The 22,550-nt window shown below is 40.7% G+C and overlaps 1 protein-coding gene across 3 annotated transcripts in view; it reads right to left on the reverse strand.

Annotated features, from left to right (window-relative positions):
• Nucleotides 1-2,596: 2,596 nt before the first annotated feature.
• Nucleotides 2,597-22,550, reverse strand: part of MACO1 (macoilin 1) — an 89,040-nt gene continuing 69,086 nt past the window's right edge. For all 3 annotated transcript variants that reach the window (XM_054999398.1, XM_054999400.1, XM_054999399.1), the window contains 5 exons: nt 15,323-15,481; nt 13,541-13,723; nt 12,649-12,769; nt 8,820-8,994; nt 2,597-4,882 (listed from right to left, as the gene is read on the reverse strand). In XM_054999398.1, coding sequence (XP_054855373.1) covers nt 4,680-4,882; nt 8,820-8,994; nt 12,649-12,769; nt 13,541-13,723; nt 15,323-15,481 — 841 coding nt within the window. In that variant the 3' untranslated portion in view covers nt 2,597-4,679. The remainder of the gene's footprint in view (nt 4,883-8,819; nt 8,995-12,648; nt 12,770-13,540; nt 13,724-15,322; nt 15,482-22,550) is intronic.

The following is a 22,550-nucleotide window of genomic DNA, read 5'->3' on the forward strand; positions in this document are numbered from 1 at the left end:
AAAGCATGCACACCCCCCCACCCCCACCGACTCCCCCACCTTCAGAGTCTGGCAATGATGAAAGTAAACCTGGATGAACTAAATGAAGGCATCTCCTTTTCATCCCAAGTCGTTCAAATATTTGCAGATCAAAGGGTGGCCAAGTGCAGGTTTCCGCTATCTGGCAAGATTGCTTCCATTACTTACTTATTTCCCATAAAGGATACTGAATTGTATCATCTTAAAAAACAGTTTTCACCTCATTTAAGCCATGAATTTTAATTGAAACCATGTAAGATGCCTCCTGCTCATCCAGGGAAGGATGGCAAAACACACACACGGCATTGCATGATTTTATGGTCCAGTGTTAAGAGTCAGAATCTTTACGAATCAACTTTCTTTGCATGCTTTACGAAGTGTCTCTCTCTCTGTGTGAAGGCCTTTATAAAGCTGATCAGACCCAATGCCATTTTAAGAAAGAACAGAATTAAAAAGGACTTGTATGACCTTTCCCAAAATTGGTTCAAGCATAACTAACATCAAGAGCCAATCCATGATGCGTAACAGTCAGCAAAAAACTGCCTAAGCTGGCCAGGGGGTGGCAGTTGGGCGTCTTGCTATATTTGCTTTGGTACATGAGGGCATACACAGAAAGAGCACGAGTTTAGGGCACCGATGCCATTTGGAGCAGACACTTCAGCATCAGGCAGATGCAGGGCTGGATCCTACCAGTTGTTTGCTAGTGGAAAAGAATCATATCCTGCTTTCCCCTTCCCCCAAAACCCCCATCCCACAAACCATGTGGGCCTGTAGTGAGGAGGGGCAGCAGATGAAATCACCCATGGAAAGCTAGTAGGTTCCAACCCAGGGCGCTTCTCTCAATCTTTGCCTAGTTACAATATTATTAATGATTTACAGTATTTGATTCATTAAAAAATTGTTAAGGATTGCCCACAAATCAGGATGTGAAATGCGTTTTGCAAACTATGGTTAAATGCTGCATTAAGCAAACTATAATTAAGAACCTTTCTCACTTCTCTGCAACTTCTCTGCTAGCAAGGGAACAAGGAGGCGTCAATGGTCTCTTCCCTAAATATGTTCTACAGAGCATGGCTTAGCAGAGCAAGGTAACCCAGACTTTCACTAGGTTTGGAATTTGCTCACCACAGCTTCTTGCCTTAACCCCCGTTCAATAATTGTGGGTAAGCATTTTGGTCCAATGAGAGACAGAAGCTTCCACGAGGTCAATTCATATCCAACTGCTAGGGACGATCAAACACTGCGAGGGAACGTTGGAGACAAGGAGAGAGCTGCTCCAGCCAGGCACAAATGAGCCACAGCAGCTGGGCATGTCTTCTCACAAGGAGCTTTTCAGCCTAGCCTCTCCCTGAAGCGCTTCAGGTGGGAAGGAGCGATAGTTCAGCGGCGTAACACAGGTTTTGCAAGCAGATGACCCAGTCTGCAGAACCTCCCTCACAAGCAGGAACCCAAGTTGGTAGGACTGAGCCTACAGAGGGGCAATTAACTTACAGGCATTTGCTCATTAGTGTAGTATGTAAACTAAACGTCACAAAAAGGTTAAAGCAGAGTCTGAGGATTGATTGAAACCGAGGAGGACGGGGGAACAGGGGTGGCAAGATTTTCCTAGTATCAACACTTGGAAACAACCTCAGGCATTATTTTATAAAGATACAGGTGCACGTACCTGCAATTCAACATGTGTTGCAGCAGAACAGAGAGAATTCTGTTAGATGAAAGGCTAGGGGCTGATCCAAAGAGGATGCACTTTCTCTGGAAGTTACCCTTCCTTGGGCAGCATTAATATGTGTTTTGTACACTTAACATTAAACACTGGAAGCTGCCAACAGAGACCAGCAAGTCTGAAGAGATGCAAATTGTAGAATTAGGGTGAGCCCAGGTAACAGTCTTTTAAAAATCCCATTTACGATATTCTAAATCCTGATGCCAATAAAGGTTAACTGGACTGAACTATTCTAAATTTTTGTATTTCTACCAATTGGTGGGGGGGGGGGGGAGGGGAGAGATATTGGGAACTATCCAGCAGGGAAGGTCTCCAATACAAGCTCCCACTAAAACAAACAGAAGCAGCACTCTTGGGGAATTACATTTCCTTTCAAGGGGGTTGTGTTGGACAACTTTCCTAGTAGATCATGCCCATTTTTTTTGAATTTCAGCAACTTTTAAAACACATATTGAGCCTTCCCCTTCTTTACTGTAGAGAGAATGCTCCATGTACTTGAGATGATGTGTTCCCTTGTGCATGTTCACAGAACATTTCACAAGGAAGGAGGGAGCCCCTGTACATGTGAAACTTTTAAATATATCCATTGTCCCTACCAATTCTGTAACTTGCTCTATACTGTGTTATTTCAAGAAGACTACTGCTCTCACATTTTATAGAATATGGTTTTATTATTCTAAATGGGGTAGTAGAGCCTTATCACGAGTCAACTGCTTAGTCACTTCTGGGGTGTAAGGATCATTTCTAGGCAGGAGGCAGGCACATTTTGAAGAAAATAAAAAGTTGGCTGTCCTTGACATAAATAAGATAAAATATGGGCAGGATATTCAGAAAAAAACTCGACCAGTAACTTGCTTGCATTTGCAAAGCTGTATTTAGCAGCAAAACTCAAATGATAGGTTAGAAAGTTAAACTGTGTAACTTATTTGTTACTTGAATGGCAGATAAACAGAAGTTGGTGTTTTTGTTTTTTAAAAAATCCTCTGTACATGAACCACAATAATCTGAGCCACTGGCAAAAAGCTATCTGCAAGAAAATGTTTATTTTTGTAAACCCCACAGAAAAAAAAAAGAATGCAGCCAAGACTGAGTATTTCAACAAAAGTAGTGCCCAAAAGGCAGCCCAAAAAGGAGGGGGGGGGAGGAAAAAAAAAGGAGAAAAAAGGGGGGGAGGAACCTCAACACAAAGTCAGTGACAATATTCCATGTTCTGCACAAAGATGAAAACCTATGACATTTCTGAGTAACACTTCCATGGTGACAATTATACAAGATGATTCAAAAATGCAAAATGACAGCAACATGCACACCTGGCTAAAGCTAGAAGTTTTATCTCAAAAGAATCTCTGATTAAAATGATGGATCTTTAATACTCCTATTTTTTGACTTGTTTGTCCTACTTAATTTTTTTAAACAAGGCATATCTGCCAATTCATACGAAACCTTAAAAAAATGTTTTTTAAGAAGAACTTTGTCCTTCCAGAGTCCACTGCATGTTTTTGCAAAATCATAAATGGTTTGATTTTATAATTTTGCTAGTTACTAATACGGTTTTGTATCCCTGTTCCCATTGGCACCCTCCCACCCATGCCCAAACCTTAAACACTTCAAAAGTCGCCAGTGCAACACACTTTCCTACCAATGTACAATATACATTTCAACTTAAATCTTTGTGCAATCTTAATGAGTTTCTATTTAAAAACTCTTTAAAAAAATCCTTGGCACAACTGCTGAGATTTAGTCAGCCCCATTGAAATTAAGTTGTCAAAACACAAGATGATGTAAAGCGAAATTGCAGTTGACTTTTTTTTAAAAGTACGAACCAGAACTGCAGCTTTTATGAGCTAGTCTGACAGTGTCTTGTATACAGTACATTGCACAACTCCGCCTTCCCCAGAATGCTCCCTGTTACTACTGAGACCTCTACAGCACATCCTAAAATCAAGTCAAGTTACAGAACACTTTTGATTTTTACCAAAAAGACCACAATAACACAGAGGTGTGACCTTGGGGTTGCAATGGGCAGCATCCAATTCGGCAGTAGACTCTGTAAAACGAACCTGGGTGTTTTAAGCTAGATGACAGCAAGGGGGGATGGGAGGGTAGGAGAAAACTGTTTGAACTACCAAGTTTCCTCTTGAAATGTCTTTTCCCAAGGCACTGTTGAACAAGACTGGTAGCAATTTTCAAAATGACTAACACACACCAATGGGAATCTAAACACTTCACGCAACCAACATTATGTTTTTGTTTCTCCATTCTGCTTTACTTCTTCCTTCTCTTAAAACTGATGCCCCCTTAAATATGTTTGGTCCTTAGAGGGGTAAGCAAATTAGTCTTGTACATACCCTTTTCTGCCCCCACCCCCGGAATAATACCTTGATGCATCAAAACTTTGTTTGATTATTTAACCGCTCTCTCTCTCTGACACACACACACACACACACACACACACAGACGTACTTGCGCATGTGCGTGCGCACACACAAAAGAATTTCCATCATCATTCCTCACAACTCTCAATTTGCCATTTTGGCTTCATTATGTGTAAAGAAATATGAAAGAAAGGGTTTAAGAATCAAGCAAAGCTCCAAGTTATATATTTGTCTTTTCAAGAGGAAACCTTGCAACAGTATTTTTGATTTAAGAGGCAGAATTTGCTACAAGAAAACTAAGATTTGTGATTTTTTTTCCCCTTAATGCATTGGCCAAGAAAAAAATTGTAAAGTTCTGTGAGGTTTTCTAAAAATTTAGAAGAAAAACTGATGGGCAGTTCTAGCCAAACCTTGATGTTGGGGTTCTCTCCCCCCACTTCCTTCTTTTTATTTATTTTTCTTAAACAATATATCCGTACAGTCTCACACAATACAAATTCCATCTTGACTGCAAGAGATTTTTCTGTGTGATGCCTTCTGCATGACAAACTGGACACTGGCATTTACTTCTTCAGGGGCTGATAAACTGAGGCATTGGGGTCAAGTCCAGAAGGGCTGGTCTCCACGAATTTGGAAGAATAATGGGGGGAAACAGGGCTCAGCGTGCTGGTGGCCGGAGTGTACGTTATGCTGGGCATTACTGCCATAACTTCTGCTATCTTCTGTTTTAGGTCCTTGATTTCCTGATCTTTTTGAATGATTTGCCCTGCAAGATTTTCAAAAAAAAAGAGGGGAAAACACTGTTAACAAATAACACATGTTGTTAATCAGCAATGTCTGAAATGTTTTGGTAACAGAACCTGAGAGTACTGGGGGGGGGGGGGCGGAATACCGTGAATCAATGAAAAACAACAGACATCAAAATCTCATCAAACATTTGTTTGGTTTATTAAATAATTCTGTAACATTTAATGGTAAAAAGCGCCAAGTTCTTATCCATCATCCCAGTGCCTTTCCTGGCCAAAGAAAGGCATTCCTCCTGCAAGAGGAAAGGAGCAGTGGCTTGATAGAGCACATCTGTCACGTGCAGAAGGCCCAGTTATAGTTCCCATAAACTCCAGTTAAAAGATCTCAAGCAGAAGGTATCTGGAAAGATCCTTCTCTGCCTGTTGCTATACAGAGTAGACAGTAGTGAAGCAAGTGTATTTTTGCCAGAGAAAGTACATCTGGTTCTTATGGCTAATGTTTTGTTCTTCCATCTTTGTAACCGGAAAGATTAGACAGTAGTTGAAAAATCAGGGAAGGGACCCAGGATATCTGAGAGGGCACCCCTCTACCCCCCTCTTTGGCTACAACCTGGCCTTGAGTGTGATTCTATAAGCACTGCTTTTGGGAAACTCCATTTGGTTTTTACAGTTTTACATGGAATTGGTACATGGTGAAGGGAGACTGCGTATCAGCAGTGCTCGATATGCCTTCCCCCAGCCCATTCCTTTCAAAGGTGACAGACCCATCTAGGAAAATTCTTTATTGGTGACAAAATACATCTCCCTACAGTAGCCTAAACCACAAGCATACTAGTTTAGGAAGATACACCACACAGATTAATTTTATTTCCAAAAGGGCTTAGTGTTACACACAGAACTCTACATAAGTGTACAACCATTCTAATTTCTTCCACCCCTTGCAAATGCACCATTAAAAAACAAACAAAAAACTTCTAACACACCGTTTCTCCACACAATTCAAAGTTCTTATGCTTCAACTCAGACTTTCTTTTTTTAAAAAAATATGGAAATACTATTATTTTCCAATTCAAAGTTTTGTTGTTTTCACAGATCTTAGCAAATCTGTCCATGAGTCTGGAGAAAAGTGATATATCAATGTGTACAGAACTGTTTTAACTTCTATCCCAGACTCAGGATAGCTTTGCCAAGATGTGTGAAATGAGCAAAAGTTTGATTGTATGTGTCAGTGTGCGTGTGTGTGTGTGTGGGGGGGGGGAATGTCCAGCTTTAAAAAAAGATCTCAGTGATATATTGACATCAGAACAGTCTTGCTCACTTTTTTGTTATCTATAATACAGGAAAACATGAAATGTACAAAGCTGCCGAGAATGAACAGGACTGTCCTATTTACAGCTTTGGTTGCACACAGAAGCTCTCGTCAGGGAACACGGCTCTTCAGTTTTCATCATAAACCTTTTATTGGCATAAAATACAGTAAAACAAGATAAAAAAGAAAAAAACCCGAAAGATAGGTGCCAAGAGGGTAATATGGAATCTCAGCCGGACAAAAACCATAGTAAGATTAAAAACACAATAAAAGGTACACAGTAACATCTAAGTATTGTAAACTCCTGCCCTTAACTTGCATGTATGTGAAGGGAACTCAGTGACAGATGCAGTGATTTCGGGGGACTTATCAGATAACAAAAAAAAATTCATTATCAATCGTGGATTTTGCAGAAGACAGAAGAGGGCGAATCAGGTGATGACGTAAAGAGGAGTAATGGGGGGACAACGAAGAAGGATATGTTGAACAGAATCAGGTTCACTATAAGAGCAAGAACAGACTCTTTCCTTATAGGAGATACCCTTATATCTGCCTGTTAAGACAGCCGAGGGAAAGAGATTCAACCTGGGTAACATGAAGGCTCTACGATGAAAGGGAATTACCAGATTAGAAAAGTACTGGGCCATAGAGTCATATGGAAAGGAAAGGCCAAAAAACGGTGGGGAACAAACTCCCGAGCAGCCAGCATTGATTACTTGAGCTTCAATGTCCCAAATCCTCTCTTTAGTTAAGTTTGCACACCCTCTAGTGGCTGAACTGATAGTTTACAGCCTATAACTCATCAAACCCAGACCTGAGAAAGGGACAGCTAAGTTTCAGACACATTTTAGCATCCTCCTTTAAAGAGAAGAATGTCATTTAGATGGCAATTTGGGGAGGTGAGGCTCAAAAGGAACAAATGTTTACAGGGGACCAGCCTTCACGTTGCTTTGCTGCAATAAAACCATCACAGGGAAACGTGAAAAACTAGATGTTGCTTCCACAAACACCAATTTGAACTGGGCAACAAAAGCTGGCTTGTTTCCCCAACCACCCACCCCCAATCTAATTGACAACATTGTGCTGTGACATCATTACACTCCCTATGAGATGTCTGACTGGCTGGATTCACTCTGGAAGGCAGAAAGCCCAGGCAAATATGGTGCCAGAACAGCAGGACAGGAAAGCGGGGAGGCTGAAATTGCCTTGAAAAGCAGCAAGAGACGTACTGGGCGGGGTTCTTCTACTCCCCCGCCCCCCACAACCTCCTCATGCCTCCCAAATCTTTAAGGATGAAAAGTTTATGCAGTTCTACTCACAGCTTCCACCTACTGCATTTTACAGAAGTCTACCCTAGCAGGGATTTTCCCTAAGGTTTAAAAACACCAGCTGGTATTCAACCATCGGCAGACTTGTGGAACAGGACGGTCTCACGGCACCACTGCAGCCCACTGAGAACCCCAGAACTTTCTTCCTGGGGATCAAGAGACCCTCAGGAACTGCACAGGGGGGAAAGCGAGAGTCTGGAGTGGGAGAACAAAGGATTTGGTGGAAGTCACCATCACCTCTTCCAAAGACTTAAAGGCATTTAAATCTTCCGAAATGCACAGTTGAATACATTCTAGTGATAGCTAGGAACAATTTACATCATTTAATCAAATACCTGCTTATGATTCTTTCTTCCCTCTCCCTTCTGCATTTAACTTTTCTGGACATAGTATACAAAAATGAGGAACTCTGGCTGTGCCTGAACTGTTAGCTTCCCGTGACATTACATTTCTGCAGTGTTTGCATACAAGAGTTGCATTCATGGATGCAACAGAACAATTTAATCCAATGCTTCCCTTCACTGCTGGGAGAAAACATTCTCAGTTGAATGCAGCTCCTTTCCTTGGAATGGAGGATGCTGCATTTGACTAGAACAGTCTGGCCAACTTACTGCTGCTCAGGTGGACAAAGGCAATTAACTATCACGTCTCTGCACCAGATACCTGTATTTGTTCTCTCTACCCAGACTCCACAGAGAGTCTCAGTTATTGTTAGATACTCAAGCAGCAGTTAACTTGATTTAACAGTGCAGCTCCACTGGGTCTACTGTAGCATACAGCTGCTACTGACATTTTCCTTACAATGTAATCTGAGGTCAGAGCGTATGACTTTGAGGAATTGCAAGGGAAGCTAGAAGACCAGAGAAATTTCTCAGGGGAGTTCAAGATATTCCATACAGTGCTGCTGGCTTTTAATCAAAGCAAAATTCTAAGTGAATGTGGAGGTTCCTCCTCAGGTGAAACATGAAAAGACTCACAAGGGAAGACAAGGGAAGGAAGTGGGAAGAAGAGGGTCTCCCCCACCATCAATTCCTTGTAGGGGTAATTCCAGAGTTAGTTCTGGTCGTTAATGCCAGAACCTAAAACATCATGTAAGAACTACCATATGCTTTAGTGGAGCTAAGATGGCCTTCTCTCCCCACTGGAGCGGGACTTGATGTGCAGCCGGAAAGGAAAACATTGGCAGCTATCCCCTTCAAATGTATGCATGAAAGCAATTTCCATTTGCACATGGGGAATCGTTGTCCAGAAACCATTGCAAACAGTACCCTCTGCAATTTCCACCACTGTGTCCGGTAGTGCTAAGAGAATCAAACTTACCTTGGGCAATCTCAAGTTGCCTTTTTGCATCTCCTAATGCAGAGAAGAGGTCCAACTTGATCCTTGTCTCTGCGCTCAAGCTGTTTTCTAAGTGCTGTGTTTTATCCTGCATGGCTGAAAGTGCTGACATTAACACCTCTGTATCCTTTTCATTCTCTTTGTATTTCCGCAGTTCCTTTGAGAGAAATTGGACTGTTACAAATTGGGTCTTGATACTGTGGCATGAACAACTTGTTCCTTCTCTAGCTTTCTCAAGGATTGGAAGGGAGAAGGGAGAATCTGAGACATGCTGTGTTTTTAAGACAATTTGGTTATATCATCAGAAATGATCTGTCAGATATGCATACTCTAACACTGTCTACATCTAAAAGGTAACATACTTAAGATTTGCAGATGCAGCAGTTTAGAATGCATCATATTCAGGTGTAATTACAGTATGTTTTACCCACCCTCCTTTTCATATTAATAGAAGAGATTGTAAATGCATTCTTATCATGAAAGGTTTTACACCAACAATTATCCATCCCAGATCACACTTCAGCCTTGGATCTATTTCAGTGTTCATGAGGTGTATCAGAGTTGATTCTGCTAGCACTGGTAAGATGAGCACCATTAAAATTCCTTGTTCACCCACAGAAGGTCTTATATATGGAGATAATCCTGAGATGACTCATTTCTGAATCTCAAAAGGACATTATACAGGTGTGTTAAGGGAAGCTCATCTATCAACTCCAGTAAGTGCCGAGAAATGGAAAGTTTCCACAATTTTGAGATACTGGCACACACAAACTCATCATACATGAAGAAACACCAATCTACACAGGAACCCAACATAAAGTCCCAGGATTATGTTTAAGCAAGTTATGCAGATGCAATGTTATGATGCGCACATAGTTAAAAAAATTATTCTGAGAGCTATTCCCTTGAGATGCTGTAATGTTTAGGCCAGTTCAGCTAAAATAATCCTTTCAACCTCTTTTCCTGCTGCACAAAAACGGGGTGATGGGTGGGTAGTGCTAATGATCGAGTGAAAACAAGAACTGGGCCTTGATACTTAGGAGAAAAGCTTGATTACTGTAAAGCAGCTAAGGCCAGTCACAAAAGAAGCAAAGCCAGGTCACCCGGAGACAAGGCAGAGGAAAAACAGGCAGAAAGCTATATTAATTAAACCAGAGGGAAAAAGACCCAATCTTCCCAAATAGCCCAATGAGAACTGAGTGTGCTACAAGAAGTATGGAATGTTAAACACAGTTAAAGGAGAAAAAAAACAAATCAGAGGTATTTGAGAAAAACTGGCTCTGCTCAGTAAGTATGTAGAAATACAGAGTGGTTGGGTTGGGTGTGCATACAGAAGTATTTCCCATTTGTTTATCTCCTCATTCCAATGTGCTTCCTTAAGAGTTTCCAGCTCACTCCTTATAATGAATTTTATGTTGAAGAGACTCCATTAAAGCAACGAAGCAAGGCAGGTAGATTCTGCATCCTTGCAGAAGCCCACAGGTATGGAGGAAAACGTTACTTGGCAAATACAAAACCCCCACAAAAATGGCTCGACTCTTGGCATGCTCTTGGAGGCATGGAAGGTTGAGGGCAGCGGAGGATCAGTTGGAGAAACAGGCCTGTTCAAGTCTTTGACTGCTTTCACTTGGGGGCATGGGGCAGCACACACACCCAATTTCAGCACTGTTTGCTGATGCCGCCCGCTCCTGCTTCTCCCCTCACCCTTTTCCTACGCAAAAGCACAGATGTAGCAACAATTCTTCCAGGACCAACCATGGCATGAGTTCCTCTTCTTCTCTTTCCTACCAAGCCATACTAATGCTGCTATGTCCCTCAGCAAGGAAAAAGCCCTTTAAAGTTCTAAGGGAGGAAACTGTGTAGCAGCAAGATTCCCAGTGTTATTGTGCCCTGCGCAGATATCTCTTGCAGACACTCTGAGGATTCCCCTTTGCTTTTCTCCAGCTTAAAGGGAATTCCACAGAGTTGTACTTGGCATGAACACAACTTCACATGGACCCAGAAGCTCCTTGCTTTCCATATGAGGGGGGAAAATAACTCTGTTTGGAAGGAGCCCACAGAAGCCTTCTAGAAGAGATTTTGATCAGGGGAAATTTCCCAAGGATTCCTTACAGACCATCCCCCCAACTCGTAATTTTTGGTTTCTTAACAAATGGAAGAAAGGATTTTCTATTTCTCTTTCCTCTCAAGCTGAACTTGCGTGTATGCTTGACCTTTTTTATGGACAAGCTTATTTACCCATCAAACCAGTACAAGCTTAAAGCCAAGAGTGGTGTGGGTTTTTTTCCCCCTTTTGAACTATTTTAAGCCTTAAGACTTAGAAGTCTGTAAAATCCCATGTCATTTTTTTTGTTCTTAAACTAGAAATTGTAAAGCTTGCAATTCTTAAGAAAACAATCATCTACACATCTTGCAGCTCTCTCTCTATATATATAAAATTAAGAGTTCTGCTACTTTCCCTTTCCTGATTTGATTATATGGGCCTTTTGACACAGCATGAAGGCGGGGGGGGGGGGGGCGGGAGGTGAAAAGGCAGAAATGTTTTAACTGGATGTCTACAAAACATTATGTGAAATAAAAATAAATCAAGAACAGGCTCAGAAGCAGATGCAGAATTCAAGTCTATTTTTACAGCTTTTAAATAAGTATCTATTTAAAGTTGACTGTCTCTTGAGAGATTGTTTTTCCTTACAATTGATCAAGAAAATTATAGAAGTAGGCTTAACAGCTTAAGGGCATTTTCACAGGAGAACTACACGTTACAGAGAACAGAGAGGGCTCCCGCCACGTCTCTCGCAGAGATTAACGCCTGTGTGTGTGCGGAGAGGAGAGACGCGACTCTCGCAGGGAAGGACTGGAAAGCAGGCGCTGGACCCTTTGCCCGCCTACTAGTATACCCAGCAAATGCTCCGACTCCCCTCCCCGTTTTAAAATCTTTTCTCCCCAACAAAGCTCCCAAATCAAAAGTAAAGCAGTGCATGGGCGCTAGAGGCAACAGTTGCAGGGGAGAATTGGCAGGCGCAGTGGGCCTCTGCCACCAATTCTCCCACACAAGTGCCCCCCCCCTTCTGATTCATGTTACTGCAAGAAACACACGTCTGGGAACACGAGAGATAACACGCACCTCCCATCATGGCAGCCCTTCAACTCCCCCTCATGTTGATCTGGGCAGTCCCCTCATCTCTGCAGGAGCAGCATTTGGGGGGACATTTTGGGCTGCATTGGCGGGGGGGGGGACTAGCCATGGTCTCATCTTCCCTTTCAGTTACATGGGAACAATAATGCTGGCTTACCTTACAAGGCTGTTGTTTGCATCATAATAAAATAATGTATGCAAAGAACTCTGAACACTGAAATCACTATGGATCGCTTCCCATCGTGTCCATGCATGTTTCTTCTGCCCAACTGTTGTCCCTGGCCAAACAAGCTTTTGGAACTAAAATGAGACAGGTGTAGACTCCACAAGGCGTGATGTCTCTTTTTAACTGCCTTCAACTCTGGCAGGGGAAATGGTCTTACTATTCCATCAAGCATTTTCACTGCACACCTAAAAATGTGATGGACACGGGGCTTGCAGACCAACTCCTCATACAGAGATGCTCATTAAGTATTTGCTGAAGCTCCTGTCAAGGGCAAACTTTAGTTTGCAAGTGTGTAACATGTGGTGCAGCCTGAAAGAGGAAGGAGTCTGTCCCAGAGGAAGCAGGCAAGGCCCCCTCACCCGCTCCAAGAAAGGAGATTGTGTTGTAAAGAAAAATTAGCTGCCAGGCTAAGGAAGCATAGAAGACATGTTGGCACTCATTCTCCTTACCTGAACTTTCATTTCTAGATCTCGTATCTGATCTTCTTTCAGCTTGATGTCAATTGTTAACTTCTTGCACTCTGTCTCCAGGTCTCTGATGCGATTTCGCAGCGTTTCAGTGCATTCTCCTCTGCCCAGCAAAAAGAGAGAAATTTTGAGTGTGTCACTGGTAATTCCATAAAAATACTACGAATGCCGCAAGACTGAAAAATGGGGCCAAAGATGCAATTAAGTTTGCCGTTTTTAATGAACAAAAAGCAGGCAAGGACAACAACTGGTGGTTTACACCTTCCTCGTAAGCCACAAAACTGTCAGTTTTACCTTCTAGTTGCAGGCAGCAAATGCCAGCTTCAGCTCTCTGGGAAGCAGCAACAGCCCCCTCCCCCCATGAAGAGGGAATAGCACTTCTGCATGCCTTTGTTGTTCTTTCTGGAGCCTACTGGTGGATTTTTTTTCAGCACTTGCTCGAATGCTCATCCAGGAAACCAAATTAACAAACTTGTTTTTAGTCAGTCAGCATTAAGTCACACAACTCAACAATGGCTGGAAACCTCTTCTAATTTTAACACATCAAGTACGGAATGGAATCCTGTCACTTAACGTTGCCTTGGAAAATTACAGGGACCTGAACACTGAATAGAAATCAAGTTTTCTTGGTCTGTACAAATTCAGGAGAAGGAAAAGGAGGTGGCATGACATTTTGCATATAGAAACTAGCATTTCAGGGGAAAGGAACAAGCTTTTTCTTCAACATAGTATTTTTCTACACGTAGGAATTTTTTTAAAAAAGTAAAATAGGGTAGAATACAAAACTGTGGTCTCCACCATGAAACAATGGAGTCCAAAAATCCACAAACCAGCCCTCACTTTTGAGATGGATGAAAACAAGGAAACTTGGTACCTGGTAGCAGCCGCAAAAGCAACAGCCCGTGCGGCCGTTGCTTCTTCTAACTTCTTCCTTTTTTTTTCTTCCATCAGCTGTTTTTCTACAAAGGTCCGTGCCTCTTGCTCTGCTTTCAGCTTTTTCTCCAACTGGCCAATGGTCTGCTTGTCTTTTTGTTTCATCTGTACTGCATTATGCAGTCTGGGAGGGGGTGAGGGGAGAGAAAAGGTGCATGTTATTGGTGGCTGCTGCTACCTTCTTCGGCATCAAAAGAAAAAAAAGAACTCTTGTACATTCTAGCCAAATTTTAGGAGAATAAGACTAGGATTCAATTGGCATAGGACAAAGCATAGAAAACAAAGTAAAAACAAGCAACTGTGAAAAGTTTCTGCAGGAGCTAAATAATGGCAATCTTGTAAAATACATTTCATTCCTCTGAGCAAAATCATGTCCTCCCAAACCTTCCCAGAGCTAGAGACACTGGGTTATGTAACAAAATCCTGCTTGCTAGACCTCTTCCACTTTGACCTTATAGGCTTCAGAATGACAACATCTGTAGAATCATCCCCCCTTGCCTTTCACTGGTGCCTTCTCTTTTGAGCTTCAGGTTGCTGGAATATAGGCTGCAAGTTCCGACATTCAGTCACTATGGGGTTAATGTGTTTACCCAGTGTACTCCCTGTTTGTATTGACCTGGAAGGAAACCTGGCAGAGAGCCAATAACCTTATCTATCTGAAAATGTGGGAAACTGAGAAACTACTATTGGTTAAGAGGTCAGGTGACTTCCTCTCTAAGGGTGAAGAAGAAGCTGAATCTCCATATTGCTTGTGTGGTCTCCATAGTGTAAAGATGTAGGGAATAGATTGTTTTGTAGGAATCCTGTGTACCTTTTTTCTTTACAGTAAATGTTTTCTTAAAAGCAAACAAGCGTCTGACTCTCTATTGTTTAAGATCCATTGCAACTCTAAATTTAACTATTTTTAACCCACTTTTCCCCAACACAGGTGCCAGGTGAAGCCACATTTATTTCCACAGGCTTCAGAAGATCATTAGTATTATTCTGTTCTGTCATTATTTTGTTGGTTCATTGTAGCCCATTAGCTCTTGCTTTGCTGTCTAGCTGTTATTGTTGACCCTTTAATACAATAACTCAATAGCATTTGCAGGATCCATTCCTGAGATCACCATGAATGGCAAAATTTGCAAATACTGCAGCAATCCCTCCACATTTCTCACAAAATTCAACAATTTATTGATTATGATCATAGCATGGTAGGCCTGGAGACCACATCAAAGATTCAAATTTGTAGACTGCAAGTAAGTAAAAAGTGAGTCACAAATCCATATATGGTGAGGGCCTACTGTACTGCTGATATTTGAGTTATGGTTTGTCGTTTTTATTATACTTTGTGATATTCCACTGAGATTGAGTTGTAAGGAAGATGACAAACTTCTTTAAAACAATCAAGAAGTTAAAAAAACCCCAAAGTAAATTACACAGAGTCTGAACTACAGATGGTGGCAAAAGTGTTTCATAAAAGTCTTTGTCAGGTTTTGAGAGAGATTCGCTTTTGGAAATTGCACAGGAGTATGCTATTGTTGCTAAGAGTGATCCCTGACTGGTTTCATTCTCTCTGAAAAAAGAAGGGCATGAAAGTGCTTGCCTTCAGCTGGATTGTGCCCCCACGTTTCAAAAGTCAAATATATGAAGTATAAGGTAACTTTAAAAAATAGATATGAACTTAAAAAGTCAGAAAGAGATGGTCTAATATCTTATGGGGTAGCAAGGTTAAACTTACTTATTCTGCAGCAGCTCGTTTTCTTGTCGGAGCTGTCCAATTTCAGACCGAATCCCCCGCTCTGTGCTGGTCAGAGAACCAATCTGACTACGCAGCTCTTGTTCAATTTGCCTGCTTGCCTGAAGGTCAGCCTTTAACTTCTTAATATCTTGCTCCAACCTAGGATAAAACACAGTTTGTTCATTTGTTTTTTAAACAGAAAAAATTTCACCACCTATTTACAGAAAGCTCAAAGTTTGGCTTTGCAGTTTTTACAAGCAACAAGCACGTGTAGTAGTCTTTGCCTTTGCCTCTTTTATTTTCTTCCCCACCCACCCTTTGTCCCAAATCCTTCCATTGGCATCTTCTCCTGTGTTACTTCTGATGGCCAAATGACACACGAATGCAGTAGCAGATCCGTGTCTTTAAATGCTGATCTGTGCATAGGAAGGCCGGGGGTGCAATTTAAAGTACACAAAGGGTGCTAAATCCTCCATCCAGTCTGCTGTATTCTCTTCTGTAGTCCTTCCTCATCTGGGCTTACTAATGGTACTGGAACTTAACTGGGGGAGGGGGAGAGTTACCTTGATGAACAGTCTGTGTGTATAATATAGCAATTGATAGGACAGTTCGGCATCCATCAAAATCTTAACAAGAATCTATCAACAAATAAGGAAAACAAAACAATGGCCTACAGACTGGAAATACTCCGTCTACATTCCAATTCTCAAAAAAGAGGATGCCAAAGAGCACAGCAACTATCGGACTATCGCATTAATTTCCCATGCAAGCAAAGTGATGCTCAAAATTCTACAGTAAAGACTCTTATCATATACGGAATAAGAAATGCCAGATGTTCAAGCTGGATTCAGGAAATGAAGAGGCACTAGAAATCACATCGCAAATTTACAATGGCTAATGGAATGTACCAGGGAATTTCAGAAGAAGATCAGCCTGTGTTTTATAGATTATAGATTATAGCAAAGCTTTTGACTGTGCGGATCATGAAAGGTAATAGATAATGTTAAAAGAAATGGGGATGCCACAATGTCTGATTGTTTTGATGCACAACCCGTACTCTAGACAAGAGGCTACTGTTAGGACGGAATATGGGGAAACAGAATGGATTCCAATTGGCAAGGGTGTCAGACAAGGATGCATATCATCTCCCTACCTGTTCAACTTCTATGCAGAGCATATCCTAAGGAAAACTGGATTAGGTATAGAAGCAGCTGGAGTAAAAATTGGCAGAAGGAACATTAACAATTTGAGATATGCAGATGACACTACATTACTGGCAGAAAATAGTGAAGACTTGAAACAACTACTGATGAAGGTTAAAGGAGAAAGTGCCAAAGCAGGATTACAGTAATGATTACTGAGGAGTTATACAATTTTAAAGTTGACAATGAGAAAACTGAAATGGTTCAAGATTTTCTATTCCTTGGCTCAGTCATCAACCAACAGGGAGACTGTAACAAGGAAATCAGGAGATAGAGACTCGGAAGAGCAGCTGTGAGAGAGCTAGAAAATATCCTTAAAGATAAAGATGACTCTCTGGGAACCAAGATCAAGATAATCCAAACTATGGTATTCCCCATTATTATGTATGGATGTGAAAGTTGGACAGCCACCCTGAGCCCATTTGTGGGGAGGGTGGGGTATAAATCGAATAAAATAAATAAATAAATAAATAAGAAATAAGAAAACTGACAGGAAGAACATTGATTCATTTGAAATGTGGTTATGGAGGAGAGTTTTGCAGATATAATAGACAGCCAAAAAGACAAATAAGTGGGTGCTAGATCAAATCAAGCCTGAATTCTCCCTAGAAGCTAAAATGATAAAATTGAGGCTATCTTACTTTGGTAACATTATGAGAAGACAAGATGCTTTGGAAAAGTCAATAATGCTAGGAAAAGTGGAAGGCAGCAGGAAAAGAGGGAGACCTAAAATGAGATGGCTTGACTCAATAAAAGAAGCCACATCCTCCAGTTTGCAAGATCTGAGCAAATCTGTTAATGATAGGACGTTTTGGAAGTCTTTCATTCATAGGGTTGCCATAGGTGGGAGGTGACTTGATGGCAGATCACTCGCGCACGCGTCACTCACTCACTCACTCACTCACTCACTCACTCACTCACTCACTCACTCACTCACTCACTCACTCACTCACTCACGGCAGTTTGGCATCTCATGCGCACACACCTCTCTAGTGGTTTAAAACAGTGCCTCTTACCAAACCCTGCCTAAGACACAGCTCTATAGCTGTTACATATAGTTAGGCCCTCACTGAGGAGCAGAAGAATGCTACCAATTAGATGCACAAGTACATTTTGAGGCAGGTAGTAGATATCCGAAGGTTGAAATACCCCTGCACAACAGAAAATCCCTTTGTGTCTTGCGACTGTCTTCAATAAAAGGGCAATACAGGGAGATTCAACATTAGAAAGCTTCATCTAATTCTGAGTGCTGGAATGCTCATACTATTTTTAATATTACAGGGCAAGTAAAGAATTTTGGTAAGTTTTAGCTTAGATATTGTGGAATTATGCCGTCGACAGAAATTAAGGGGAGGAGAGAGAGAGAGACAGCAGGAGAGAGAGAGAAACAGCACTAGATGTTCAAGAAAATTAATGTTTACTTTTCCTGCCAAAGCAGTTCATTAGTTCATACTATAGCACTTAAGGTCTTAATTTAAATGTCAATTTCTCCTTAGTCCTACAAATGGAAAGTCTGAACATGACAGCATTTATTTAAAATCTATATTCTCTTTTGGAACAACAACTTAAACCACACATTAGGTAGGTACTGAAGCCAAGCAAGGAAAGACCTGGACAGGAGACCTCTCGGATAGAAATATTAAAAAGAAAATAAGAAAACCATGTCCTAACTCACTTCAATTCATAATGACTAACAGAAGAGTCCTGATCCTGAAGCAGACATCCTCAGGGGAAGAAAGAAGTTGGGCTTACCCTACAGTGTGCATAATGACCCTCTTGGCTGAACTGGAAAGGGATTGGATCTCCCACTCCCATCAGTTCTGCCAACGTAAACCACTGATTTCGGTAGCACGTATACTTTTGTGAGGAGCAGTGCCACAAGCAAATCCACTGCATGCCAGATACAGGTTCTTTTACCCATACAGAGCCTTTCCTAGCAGGGCAGCCCACGGGTAGAAACCTGGGTCCGCATACCCATTCCACTCGTCGTATTTGGCCGATTTTAACTTGCTCAAACTTTGTTTGGATAAAGGAACAGCAACACAAAAGTCTAACTATCAATGCTATACACAAAAAAGAAACTCAAACCACTTCGTACGGTAAACAGAGAAGTATGTTTTTAAAAGCCACGCGATACCTTTTAATCAAAGTAAGGAGATACAGTGTGCAGGCGTTTGAGTTCTCCAGTTTTCCAGAACTCTACAGCAGGCTGAATGTTAAACAAATGAAAGGGAGGGGGAGAGGGAGGGGGGGAGATATTTCAGGCCATGATCTGAAAGCCACTGTCTGCGTCTTGCATAAGACTACTTGGCTGGCTTGATGGCTGCAGGCTGTCACCAGTATCAGGTTTATTATCCATGTCCTCCTGGGACAAAGAAGAAGGGGGGGGGGAAACCCCTCCTCAGATACCATCCAGTTAAAAAGACAAAAATTCAATAGTTGATCATATGTTGAAATATATTGTAGATCCAAGATGCAGCTCTCTCACACACAGATAAACACACAGCAATTTAGATGGTTTAATTTTAATCTTTCCTGACCAGCGACCATCTGCTGCGTGTCATATTTAGAAATAAAATGTAATTTTACATAAAAACATCTAACCTTTCAGTGAAACGCAACACAGAATGCAGACTGAATATGAATAAGGCTAGACATTTAAAACTATTTAAACGTTTTAATAAATCAAGGCACTAACTTTGTATTACCCAAGACACATAATCACTGTGGTAAATAAACATTAATTTCTTTTTTTTAATTTATATTTTTTTCATTTATTTTTTATTTTTATTGTAGAAAAGTTAAAAGATAGAACAAGAGAAAGAAAGTGGAACAAAACAAGAGGACAACTACAAAGGGCCAAAAATGGCCTACAAATCAATCTACAAAGTAAAAACAGTAAGAAACATAATAGGCATATTATTAATCCATTACAGTTTTTCACCTACAACACTTCCCTCTTTATTATCAATTAACTTGGGGTCTCATTAATATCTTAATCTTAAAAATAAAATCTTAATCTTAAAAACCAAAACCACAAATCATTTATTCATTTTTCTTTGTGTCTTGCAGATAGTCCATAAAGGGTTTCCAATTTGTCATGAATTTAGAGAGTGTTTTATCTCTAATTAACGCTGTAAGTTTGGCCATTTCAGCTAAGTCCATCATCTTTCCAGTCCAATCTTCCAATACAGATAGCTCCTCACACTTCCATTTTTGCGCATATAAGAGCCATGCTGCTGTTACCATATATAAAATTAAAATGCCATGATCTCTTTCCAATTTATTGTCCATAATACCCAACAAACAGAACTTTGGTTTAAACTGTAAATTAACCTTTAAGATTCTCTGCATTAACATATGTACTTGTAGCCAAATGTTTTTTGCTTTGTTGCAAGTCCACCAAAGATGATAAACTGTTCCTTCCTGTTGTTCACATTTCCCACATTTATTTGAGACACCTTTGGCCATTTTTGCAATTTCATCTGGAGACCTATACCACTGGTACATCATTTTGTAAAAATTCTCCTTGAGAGTGGAACACAAAGCAAATTTGAGGCCCTTAACCCACATATCTTCTCACTGATCCATTTGTATATTATACCCAAAATTTCTTGCCCATTTTGTCATACATTCTTTGACAGATTCTTCCTCTGTATCAAATTTCAACAATAGTTATACATTTTCTTAATTATATGATAATCATTTGTACATATTTCTTTTTCAAACTCTGTCCTCTCTTGCTGAAATGCCCATTCTTTTTTGTACAATGTAAACCTTTCTAACAATTGCGCATAAAAGAAACATTGACATTTATAACCTTTAGCTAATAATTCTTCCCTTGTCTTCAATTTACACTCCTCTTCCAGAAACACTACTAAGTCTCCATAAGTCAACCAGTCTTGTTTAGTTATCATTTCCTTTCTATAGAAGGCTTCTTGTGGTGAAATCCACAATGGCGTCTTCGGGAATAATCTTGATTTATACTTATTCCATATTCTCAGAATTGTTCGCCTTATATAATGATGTTTTATTTAAGTATTTTTATTGTTTTTCACATATACATAAAGAAACATGAGATAGTTATCATTATGCTTGTCTATATCCATTATCTAGTTCTTCACCTCTTGTATTTCATCCTACTACATCTTTAACTGAGAGTTTTATTATATCATATATTATTACCCTTAATATTACATTACATTTAGTCATTATATTTGTTTGTCATCCATTTATAGAAGGGATCCCATGGTGCGGATCCCTTCTATAAATAATGATTTTTAAAGTCCACATTAACCTTTACTTTGTCATACCATAAGTACGCATGCCAACCAAATCACAAGTCATGCCCTTCTTTCAAGAATCTATCATTTTTCAGAGTCATCCATTCCTTCATCCACATCAGACACAAGGCTGCAAAGTACAGCTTTAAATTTGGTAGTCCTAAGCCACCCCTTTCCTTTGCATCTTCTAATATTTTGTATTTGACTCTTGGTTTTTTCCTGTCAGATGCACCCTGCTTATCTGCCATGTATGTCTATTGCACTCTGTGCTATATTCTGGGCCTCTGAGAATGTGTGGAGGAATATCTGTGTAGCTGGATAACTGTGTAGTTGTGAATTGCTTATCTTGCAGGTGGCTACTTTCACTTTCTCGGCGGCATGGGAAAGTGTCCTTGAAGTGCCGGTTGGAGTTGTATCTCCCTGAAACATGGAATGAGCTCATCCTCCTCTTCTCCTCCCCCCTCCATCCTTCTAGGCCCTGCATGCCTAAATTCTAATGGTCTTTATCCCAGGGTGGGAACCTTACCCTATAACTAACATAACTATTACATCACTTCTGCCAATGCTGTAGTCTGAATGCACTGATACTGATGGATCTCTAATAAAGACACTTTAACTGGACTCTTGGAGTGTCTACAATGAAGTATCTGGGGATCTAAATGGCAGGGCCTGACATTTCCCTTGCCAAATAAATCCAGAAATGTCTCTTAGCCACTGTTTAAATGGTACATCTGATGTTAGGATCGGTATTGTCTGAAACAAGAACAACATTCTAGAAAGAACATTAATCTTAAAAAATGATATCCTCCCCAACAGAGACAATTGTAATCTACCCCATCTCGGCATATCCTTTTTAACTTATTTCCAAACTTTCTCATAGTTCTACAGGAAACCAACTCACATGGATCAGTACTTACACAAAAACTCCAATCACCACCCTCGACAGAAAAGAGGCATAATAAAAACATTAGTAGACCGTGCAAGACGGATACGTGAACAACACTTTCTCAACGAGGAAACTAATCATCTAAATCACGCACTCTAAGCAAATGGCTACTTCAGAAATGAAATCAGAAGAGCAATTAAACCAAGGATAAACCAAACAACTAAGGAAAAACAGTCTCCCACAGGAAAAGTGTTTTTGCCACATATCAAAGGAATCACTGATCAGATGGGAAAGCTTATGAAAAAGCACAACCTTTAAGCAGTATTCAGACCCACCAGAAAAATACAACAGATGCTACGATCAGCAAAAGACAGTAGAGACCCCCTCACCTCTGCAGGAGTATACCGCATACCCTGCAGCTGTGGACAAGTTTACATCAGGACCACACAGCATAGCATCCAGACAAGAGTAAAAGAACATGAAAGACACTGCAGACTTGGCCATCCGGAAAAATCAGCAGTGGCTGAACATAGCCTAACTCAAACAGGACACAGTATCCTATTCCAGGACACTAAAATACTGGACAACACTTCCAACTACTTCATCAGATTACACAGGGAAGCCATTGAAATTCATAAGCATAAGCACAATTTCAACAGGAAAGAAGAGACTTTAAGAATGAATAGAGCATGGTTTCCAGTCCTGAAAAACATCAGGCTAACAAAAGACTCTATACCTGACAATAGCCCTGCAGAGAAGATTAGCATATCAAGCACCAATCCATATGCGAAAGAACCTCCTCAGGATACAGTGAAGCCTCCCTCCATTAGCATTCCACACCCTGGGAAACTCTTACA

The sequence above is a fragment of the Eublepharis macularius genome, chromosome 15 (genome assembly GCF_028583425.1).
Source record: "Eublepharis macularius isolate TG4126 chromosome 15, MPM_Emac_v1.0, whole genome shotgun sequence".
Taxonomy (NCBI): domain Eukaryota; kingdom Metazoa; phylum Chordata; class Lepidosauria; order Squamata; family Eublepharidae; genus Eublepharis; species Eublepharis macularius.